This window comes from Balaenoptera ricei, chromosome 12 (genome assembly GCF_028023285.1).
Source record: "Balaenoptera ricei isolate mBalRic1 chromosome 12, mBalRic1.hap2, whole genome shotgun sequence".
NCBI lineage: Eukaryota > Metazoa > Chordata > Mammalia > Artiodactyla > Balaenopteridae > Balaenoptera > Balaenoptera ricei.
In genome coordinates, this window is record NC_082650.1 from 35,759,796 (window position 1) to 35,769,904 (window position 10,109).

At 49.2% G+C, this 10,109-nt stretch overlaps 1 protein-coding gene across 3 annotated transcripts in view; it reads right to left on the bottom strand.

The window, feature by feature from the left end:
• The window catches only part of RSPO3 (R-spondin 3), an 85,600-nt gene extending 80,739 nt beyond the window's left edge, over nt 1–4,861 (bottom strand). For all 3 annotated transcript variants that reach the window (XM_059941264.1, XM_059941261.1, XM_059941263.1), the window contains exon 1: nt 3,338–4,861. In XM_059941264.1, the coding sequence (XP_059797247.1) occupies nt 3,338–3,434 (97 nt within the window). In that variant the 5' untranslated portion in view covers nt 3,435–4,861. The remainder of the gene's footprint in view (nt 1–3,337) is intronic.
• Between the last annotated feature and the right edge of the window lie 5,248 nt (nt 4,862–10,109).

Here is a 10,109-nt window from a genome sequence, read left to right on the forward strand (position 1 = left end):
AGGGACCCAAGTGAATAACTCAAGTGAAAGTGTGGTGCAATTGTACGGTACTGCGGTTATTATGGCACATATAACCTTTACTTTTATTAGCAGATAAGCTAGAATTCAGAAGCTGATTGTACCAAGCAGCAAAGGCTGAGCTGGAAATGAGTTCAAAACTCCATTCAGGATTCTTTATTTCACATCCTCTGAAAACATTTCTGGTTGAGGATTTTTGAATAAGGATTGCATTTCATTTTTATCTTGAGTAAATTCAACTTAGTCAACTCTAGGAGCTGTATATGAATCCAAGCAGGTAAAAAAGTTATTGAGTATTTATTCATCCATAACATAATAGATATTTTTTTAAAGTACAAAACTCCTGTTTAAAATGTTATTTTTAAGAGGAAACAGGATCACTAGTTTGCAACAAAGTAGAGATAAATGGAATAGCAGTTCCTTGAGGGAAACAGGAGATTACTGATATAGATAGCTGTATCTGCTTTATCTGCGGATTAGCCATGGTTCCTTAGACTTGATAATACTAAACACTGCAAATGAACATGTTTTTGCAAGAAACTTTTCTACCAAAACATTCAAGAGACCACTTTAAAAACTCTGAAAAATAGTTCTTACACCCCAAATTTCTATCATTAGTTAAGATTTAAAAGTTTAGGAGAGTGAAGCTATTTATCTATAGGCCAAGAGGTTAAATACTTTAATTGTCTCTTGAAGCAAAAATAGGAAAGACCGTTTCTTTCTAGAATACCTTTGACTACTACCTTATTTTTCATTTAAACAACTTTTTCCCAGTCCCTATTTGAGAAAACGTTTTTTTCAGAGATTTCCAAAGAAACGAGTTTGTCCACCTGCAATTTGACCTTGATTTTCTGGACCTTACCCTCTACTCCTTCCCCATTCTAAAAAAACCAAAACCTAACAAACAAACAAGAACAAACCCCATGCTGCACCTGCCAAGAGAGTCTCCTCTGTCTCCTCGGAGAACGCAAGGGGTCGCCCCTCTCCCAGGGTTGCATCAGCAAACCCCAGGAGCAAAGGCAGACTCAAGTGTGAAGGAGCAAGGAGCATCCCCTGCTAGGGGAGCTCTCTCCCGGCCCCACACCCACAGAACAATCGGAATTTCAACACAATTCCACCCACTCCCTTTCTCATCCCCACTACACAACAAGAGGGCGCCTTTGACTTGGCCTTGAGAAGATTAAGGCAGATCAAAAAGCAGCTCGCCTTTGGACTCTGTAAATCCTCTCTAATCGGAGCCTAGGGGTGCTCCATCCCCCCTCTGCTCCCAGAAGACTTGGGGCAGCACCACTGGGCAGCTTCCTGCACCGCTGTCCTTGCTGGGGGGAAGTGAGAACGAATGGATGGCCAGCTTTCTTTCCGGTGTCTTCCATCAGAAACAGGGGCCCCCAAACTGCAATCGGAGACCACTCTGACACTCAGGACCCCGTCCCTCCCCTGCGATTGTGTGGCTCCTGGCCCCGGGGTCCTCAGTGGGGTGAAGGAGGGTGTGGGCCATGGGCGCCGGGTGGGCACTGGCTGGAAGAGGGATGGAAAGCAGGAGGCTGCGCTTGTGCCCAGCATGCCTCTCTCTCCCCACCGACCTGCGATTCAGTTCCCCTGGCCGGACTCTGCGAGAAGGGGACCTGGGGACCGCCAGAAGCGAGGGCAAGTCTCGAGCTCTAAGCCACTTCTTTTGGGAGGCGGCCGCAAGTCTCGAGTGAAAGGGTGAGTGGAGGAGTTTCGAAGAATACAACCATCCAGAGGCCAAGCATAATAAATCGGATGCCCCGACGTGCTTAGATTAGGCCCTCCTGCCCCCCGCTACGCGATCCTAGAGGCGCTGAGGCCGGGCGGGAGCCCCTGGCGCTTTGGTACAGCGTTTCTTAGAAGCAGTTTTCAGGTGAATCAAACCTTGTCTGCCCTAGGCAAGCGGCACAAAGGGAGCTTTCAGGGGTCCCTCACGTCCAGAGACAGGGCACAAACTGTGGCGGAGAAGAGATTTCTAAAATCTCCATCTCACACAAGACTGTGCTGTGTCCTCTGCGCTGTACCCGAGCTTGCCCCCAGGGGCTTCGCGGGCCAGCGATCCGAGGTGGCTCTGCGCGCGGGACCAGGCGCCGCCAAGCGTCATTGGCTCCTGGGCGGCGGAGGTCCGAGTCGGTCAAGGCAATAGCATCGCTCTCTGCGCCCCGGGAAGTTTTCTCCCTCCCAGTCCCCGCCAGCGACCCCACGCTGGAGCCAGCGTCGCCCTCGGTTCTATCTGCGAAGGAACTCCCCACGCCTGCACATACGCCGGAGCGGAGCGGCCAGCGCGCCGGGCTACCTAGGGGCAGGGAGAGGTGCCTTTCTCGGGTCTGTCTCCTCATCTACGGAAGACGCCACCTTGAAACAGACCAACCCGGGTTGAGGGTGCCCTGGTGGGGGGGGCGGTGCCCGTTTCATCCCAGCTAGGGCACTGTCCTAGGAAGTCTTCACAAGCCAACCATCCAAGTAACTGGAATCGGGATAAGGGGCAGCGAGGAGGCGAGCCTGAGTCTTTAGGGGAACCCCACCCCTCAGTGTGTGTGTCTGCCCCAGGGGACCCACTTGAAAGGGCCTGAGACGGTAAAAGCGCTCACGCGTGACAGGCAAGATTGTAACTGGAAACCTGGCACCTCCAGCTCCCAGCGGCCGGTTCGGCAGCCCTCACATCCCCCGTACTGGGACGCCGAGCGTCTCCTTAAGCGCGCAGGCACGCGAACCCCGAGCGCCCCGCGCGCCCTTCGGTTCCACTCGTGCGTGGCTGGGGGTAGAGCGGCCGCGCAGGCGCTCGCTCGCCATTTCCCGAGGGGCGGGAGAGTTCCTCGCGACCCCAGCGCCGCGGGAGGACCCTGCGAGGTCTCCCCAAGCGAGGCGGCGACGCAAGGTGAGCGGGCGCCGCGGCCGCGCCTTCCCCGGCGGGAACTCAGTGGTCAGGGGCGTCCAGCCGTCCGGGCGTCCGTGATGCCTGGGGGCTCGAGTGCCCCGTCCAAGTCTCGGGAGGAAAGCACAAATCCCTCGAGCTAGTCTAACGAAGGGCCGAACTTTTCCGCGAACCTGAAATTATGAGGGTGCGGGAGCCACCTTAGCGCCGGGTCCGCCGGACTCTGGCACCCAGAAGGATGCGGGGGAAGAGAGGGGCGCGAAGAGAAAGGCGTGAAAGACGCCAACACAGGAGCCTAAACTGTTACCTCCTCTCGAGGCGTGGGGTGCTGGGTGGGAGGACCGCTGCCTCTGGGAGCCGACTCAGGACAGGCAAAGCGACCCGACAGGTGAACGCGGCGGGAGGGAGCAAATGCGTAAAAAAGCCTGCACTTACTTCTTCGCTGGCGCCTTCCCCGGGAGGCGTTTTGGCTGCCGATGTATTCCAAAAAGTTCAAAATGATAAAAAAACAAGAAATCAGTCGCAAGTGCATAGTAACCCAGTAATATTTCCCTTCCTTTTCTCCTTTTTCTTTTGATTGTTAATTAATATTGAATGTTTTAGAAATACACGTAGGTGTTAGGCGTATATGGAGAGCAAGAGAGAATCCAAGCAGCGGACTCCTCCACTCAGATCCGATAGGCGAGCTGGGATGGCAAACGAAGCGGGTCGGGTGGTCAGGGAAACCAACTACTGTACTTTCAAACTGTCCGAGCCCTGAGCTGCGGGGGCTCCCGTACGGTGGCTGTCAGTGCCGCAAGTGAGGGTTCCAGAAGCAGCGAGCGGCCTCGCCAGGGCGGCCGCAGGTAGCATGGTGCGCGGCGGCGGCGGCCGCGGGCGGGATCCGGGTGGGCGGTGGCGACGGTGGCGGCCCCTTGGGCTTAGAGGTTGCTGCGGCAGCGGCGGGGGCCCCGGGAGCGGAGGGGAGCGGGCGCCGTCAGCACCGCGGCCATGGCCAAGGGGCGGCGGAGAGACCCCGAGCTGCTTCTGCTGTTCGCGAGCAGGAGCCGCTCCAGTGGTGGAGGGAGGGCGAGAGGGTGGGTGGGAGGGAGGGAGGGAGGGACGGGGCGAGGGAGGGGGGAGGGGAGGGGGATGGCTGCTGGGGGCGGGGGGAGCTCGGGGGCGGGGAAGGAAACTGCTGGAGCAACAACCCTGAGCGACCTCAATAACTTTCAATTTCAAGAGGGAAAGAGGGAGCTGGAAAAGTACAGGCGTCGCGATTTGGCAGAGGGACGGGAAGAGGCGCCTAAGGGGTCCCGGGTCTGCGGCGGAGCATCTCTGGACACTGCAAAGAAGGCGGGAGAACAGGAGCCGGAGGGAGTGGGGGGAGGCACTGCGTGCCCAGAAGAGCCCCTCTTCAGAAGGGTCGCGGTCGCGGGGAGAGGCGGGCGCGCTCGGGCTGAGACCGTGGAGGTGGACGGTCCAGCGGCCGCGAGACTCCCCCCTCCCCGCCCCCGACGCCGGCCGGTCTCAACCGCCTCAGGCTGGGCGCACCCCGCTCCCGGGGGCCCGCGTCCCGGCTCCCTCGCGCCTCCACTCCCGGCGCCGGCGCGCAACCACTGCCCCAGGGAAGCTCGCTTCTCGCCCCCTTGGCAGATTGCTGCAGGGTTTCTGGCTGCGGACTCCTTCCCAGCTTTCTTGAGCCCCTCCTCTGTTGCTTTTCTCCTTTCCTTTCTTTCTTTCAGCAGAAGTAGCTGCAGCTGGGCGCCGGGCGGGTGGTCCGGGGGAAGCTCAGTGGGCACTGGTGGTCAGGTCGGCCGCCCGTTACCTGCCCGGAGCGGGTAGGACTCAGAGGTGTGTGCGCTCACACACCTTTGGAAATCCAACTGTGCTGCGACGTTCTCCCAAACGGAGTCTTTGCTGAGCCTCTGGAAGATTCCTCCTCCCCTCAGGCAGTTCCCTCCGCAGTCTGCTTGCCCTCGCCCAGCGCCGCTCTCTCTCTCTCTCTCACTCTCCGTCTCTCAAATCTTCTCGAGATCTCTTGTGCAATTTGGTTTCTCATCTGGGGGACTGGGAATGAGATTTGGAAAGTTTTTTCCCGGCTTGGGGAGGAGAGGAGAGGGTCCACTACTTCCTTCTGTTCCAAGTTCAGGTAGGGGCCCTTGGCAGCGAAAAATAAGGTTCGTTGGTCCACCCCGGGGTGGGAAAGCCGAGGGCTGGCCCTTCAGAGCGGGGTACACACCCTGGCTCTTATTAGTCGGTGGTAGCTTCCCACCTCTTTTCGCCAGTAGCACAAGTCGAAGAGCTTCCAGTAGTTTCTGAAGAAGTATTTAGTTGAAAGTCACAAGCCCCCAAAGTGATTTTTAACATAAATCTGTCCTATGTGTTCTATTACACAGACTGTCGCAAGGACTGCACTCTACAGCATTACAGTTTTACACAGCCCCAGACTTCTGAGAGGTGGCTTTGAAAAAAGTCCCTGATTCAAAGACACCTTGCTAATTCTTATGCTCAAATAATTTAGGTTTAGAAAATAGCTAAAGCCTTGCAGGAACAATTAAGATTTGTATTTCTCTCTCTTTTATCTATTTGTAACCCCTATTACCGGATTGCCTTAATTTCTGTGTTGATAAATGAGAGGAGAGAAAAAGGTGATTGCGTCTAGCCATTCCATTTTCAAGCTTGCAGTGCTTCAAATTGTTGTGTCTGTGAAGACGTCAATGGTGTAGCTGTTATACATCCCAAAAGTGAGGATTGAGGAGGTGAAATGGCCTGGAAGCAAAAGGAAGGGAACATGAAATAGGCACTCCTGTCAAGGTGCTAAAAATTAGAATCTGAGAGACTGGGTCTTCCCATATGAATTCCTTAATTAAATATCATTTATTACTTTGTATACCTGTATTGGAATTTTGGAGGCAGGAATAGTTTTCTTTAGGTTCTTTATTATGGGGAAGACAACAACCCATCAAGATTATGATTTGGGGCTTAATTAAAAATTCCCATTTGCAAGCTTTGTGTTTCTGTGGTGGAACTGTATTTTCCATACATCACACACACACTCCCTTCCTTTATCTGTTGCATAATGTCCAGTTGAGAATGACCGAGTTTATTACTTTGAACCAGAGAAGTTGCAGACAACAGGACAATTCCAATAATGATTATCCAAAAAAGAAGCTACTCTACTTTTCTATGCCCGTCTCAGTCAGCTTTGCTTTCCTTCTTAATACCTCAGATCCTGAATATCTGCACCATAAAACGTGGGGGATTTAAAGGCTGTGGGAGGCTCCCTTTGAAAAGGACTCCAGAGACGGCCTTTCTAATCCGGGATACTTGAGCCGGATGGGATGAGATTGCAAAAGGGGATGTAAAAAAGCAATTTGGTGAACAAGTTCAGGGAAATAAACACGAAGAAAGAATTTACTTTTTTCACTGTGTGTTGTGCAGACATATGTTAGTTTGGATGAGGACAGGAATGGGCGTGTAAATAAATAAACACACACAGTGAGAAGCTGCAGTTCTTGAGCCATCCCAGAAAAGAACTAGATGCAGTGGGCAGGAAAAGCTTGTCAAGGAATAAGTGCTGCTCTGAGGAAACATAAGGAAAACATTAAATAAACGGCGAGTGTATTCTTTCTCTCTTGACACTATGCTTTAGAATAACTTTTTCCTGATCCATGTTACCGTTCTATTAAATGTGTATTTACTTGCCTGGCTGAGTCTTGCGTCCCTCGACTGTCCTTACAGTTTATGGAAAGCTTGCCATGGCCTATTTTGTGCAACATAGCACTTTTTTTTTTTTTTTTTAAATCAAGAAAACAGCGCTCACAGAAGCCTGTGGCTGCCAATGAATTCCAGGGCCCAAGCCTAAAGCAAGTTAAAAACCATAGGCTCAGCATAGAAGTCAACATTTGCTTGCTATTTTTCTCCAGAAAACATCAAAGTCCCAGGGAGTTTAGATAACCAGGAGTTTGAGTCGGGCCAGGAGAATAGAATAGTTTTGGACAAAGATAGAGGGTTAAACACATCCAGACTAGTTATGGCAACTTCTCATCTCTCCTTTTTCTACCTCCCCCACCAGGCAGTGACAACAGTAACAAGTTATTTTTGTCACTTGCAGCAGTGGCACTTTAAGGAAAGAAAATGATTGTCATATTGTTGAATCCATACTGCAAATATGTGAGAGGGGGCTGTGCTCCAGAAAGAGAGAGCAAGCCCAATAGTTTGGAATGGTACATAACTGGTAGTGATGAGAGATGTTTGGCAAAGTTCGGGCTGACATCAGTCATTATACCACAGAGCTAACATGCAGATCCTGAAAATGCTCAACTCTCCAGTTACTCAGATCCGGAGGCATATGAGTGAGTAAGTCAAGCAGGGTCCTCCGGGTGGTGTCTGTGTAACTGATGCAGCTAGAAGTCATCCCTGAAATAGAGAGCAGACAGCAGTATTTAAAAGCCATTGAAATGAGTAGATGAAGGAAACTACTATTTTTAGAGAGAGAAATAAAGGAGACAGAATTATTATAGCAATTTTAAAAATGACTAAATGGTTATATAGCACTAAGAACATGAGAAAATCAAGACCCATGATGAATTACTTTCTGTCAACAAGAAAGAATGTTCTTCCTCCCAGATGAAGTTATGGGACACTTATAAAATTGTGGTGAGCACTGGCTGGTGTGCCTATTTTTAAAAACTTTCACGAATCAGTTCTTTGCTGGGCTCATTTAAAAAGTGAGTATCTGGTAGTACTTAAGATAAATTATTTACTACCTCAGAAAATTTTGTTTGACTACAGAGTTTTAACAGAAAGAGGCTGTGTGTTGTGGTAAGAAGGGCAAGAAATCTAGGGATCAAGGTGAGTCCTTGTTCTGAATTTATTGTTGTGTTTCAGCTTTCTTTATCTGAAAAATGAGGGAATTCAAGTAAATCATCTCCAAAGTCCCTTTCAGCTCTGAAAATAATGGCAATATATCCAAAAAAGAAAGACAGACTTGTAACTGCAAATGTCAACGCTATTTCTAGTTATGTGACATCACATCTTTCACTTACGGAATTATGTTTAACTGAATAGGTCCAGATTTAGAAATCTGCCTGTAAACGCGTTGATTTTCTGGAAATGCCTAAACCCTTACAAGAATCCTAGATGACGCTGGCCTGGCAAATTAGGTCCAGGACTAGTTTAATCTGTCTAGATGTCTCTAGACTTTGGGACAAGGAGGAACACATTTTAAACCTCGGATTCTGGGCAGACGCCCATAGAGATTAGGGAAAAGGACTTTTGCACCTCATGGAGATACTACTCAATCTCCTTTTGTTTTTAGGAATTGTAAGTGAGGAAGGAACATGGATTTTACTGAGTGCGGCCTTTCCTTTTTATTCTGTGTTAGTCCTTTCTTTTTCCTACTCATATCTTTGGATGAGGACTGATATCCATGTCTCCTTTGTCCCAGGAAACGCTTCAGAAAGTCAACAGTGAAGCTTGAGTGGCTGTGGTCACAGACTTAGGCTGAAGGATTACTGTTGTCGACGACATACAAGTCCGATAAGATGTCGTGGGCAAGGCTACATGAGGGATAATTTTATTGAGCAACTTTTTTGCAGTTGCTCTTGCATGTGTTATCTCAAAACAGCCTCAAAACACATTGTTTCCTAGATGAGACAACGTAAGCCAGAGAGATAAAGTTGCTTGCCTAAATTTATATAGAAACTATTCTGGTTATATTACCCCAACATCTATTTTCTCTGCCTTCCCTGACCCCCAGGATGTTGATTTCTATGGACAAATCCCCAGAGCTTTCTTCCTCTGATTCCTGGTTGAGTTCAGTCAGTGAGGGCACCAGCAGGAGATCAGAGTATGGGAGGAAAGAGCGATTCTGCTCCCTCCCTTCTTTGGCATCATTCTGGAAATGGCTGTATCCCTAGGGGTGACCACAGCTCCGTCAAGCAGCCCCTTATCTGTGGCCCTAGTTTTTAACCAGATTTCAATAACACCATTGACTCTCCCTGCCTCTTTACCTAGGAGTGGAAATGGCTAGTTCCTGGGTGCCTTAACATCTCCTATTGTTTCCCTTCACTTTGTGCTATTACAAATAGTCCTTTTTAAAAGTATCTTCCAAAAATTCTTGCGGGGTCCTGAAGTGACACATAAGTGTCAGAGCTGGGTCTTGAAACAAGGTCATCTGACTTAAAGCCAGTGCTTTTTCTACCATGTCGTCTGGCCTTTCCAGAGGAATGCACTCTGATTAAAACTGAGTTGGGTGAAGGGGAGGGAAATAGAGGAGGTTGCAGGGTTACAAGCCAGGAAGGCTTCACAAGTAAAGAAGCAGGCATACAGCAGACATCAGAGCATGGCTGTGGGCTAAACCAGAGGGAAAAACTAGAATCAGAATGGCAAGGAGCAAAGCGAAGTTCATGTTCAAAATTGTAGCCAGGCATCAGCAACAAGGTGATACATAGGAAGGGAAGGAGCAAGGTAATCAGGATACAGCAGTAGCAAAAGATAATGTTGATTTTAAGGCTGTTTTGAATAAGTCATTTTTTATATTTATTTTTTCCTGCTAAGTCTAAAACCAGTCTTTTACAATCCATAGGTGAGTGAGGGTACTTTATTGGAAAGGGTAGTGAAGGGTGGCAGCTAAGGTAAATCAGTCATCCCTTCATTCCACAAATGTATATTGATGGTGCCTGCTATGAGTGACTCCGGGCTGGACAAAGAAGCAGAGACTTATGCACGGTCTTTAAGACAAGAATATGGAAGGGATGACTTTATAGGTTGTATTGGTGCTCTGGTTAAAAACAATGTTATGGTTTATGACAGAAATAAAATGGCATGTAGAGGCATAAAAGGGCATGTTCAACAACAAGCTTTAAGGAAACATTCATCAAAGCAACTCTATTAAAGAACAAAACAAAACAAAAACAACCTCTCTCTAGCTATATATTTACCTATCATTTATGGTTTACATTTGTTGTTACCAATGCATTTGGGTGGCTACTTTTGGTCAGCTGGTTACCCTTATTTCAGCATTCACTGGACATGTGGCAAGCACCACGCTAGGCTCCAGGGATACAAAACTATGAGGACTAGGGCCTTGCCCTCCAGTAGAACACCCTCAGTGAGGGAGACAGCCACATAAACCATTAAAGCTTCCACGAGATAAATGCTATGTGATAAGGCTGGTGGTATGTTGTGGGAAGAGGAAAAAGGAACAATGCTTTGGGGAAAG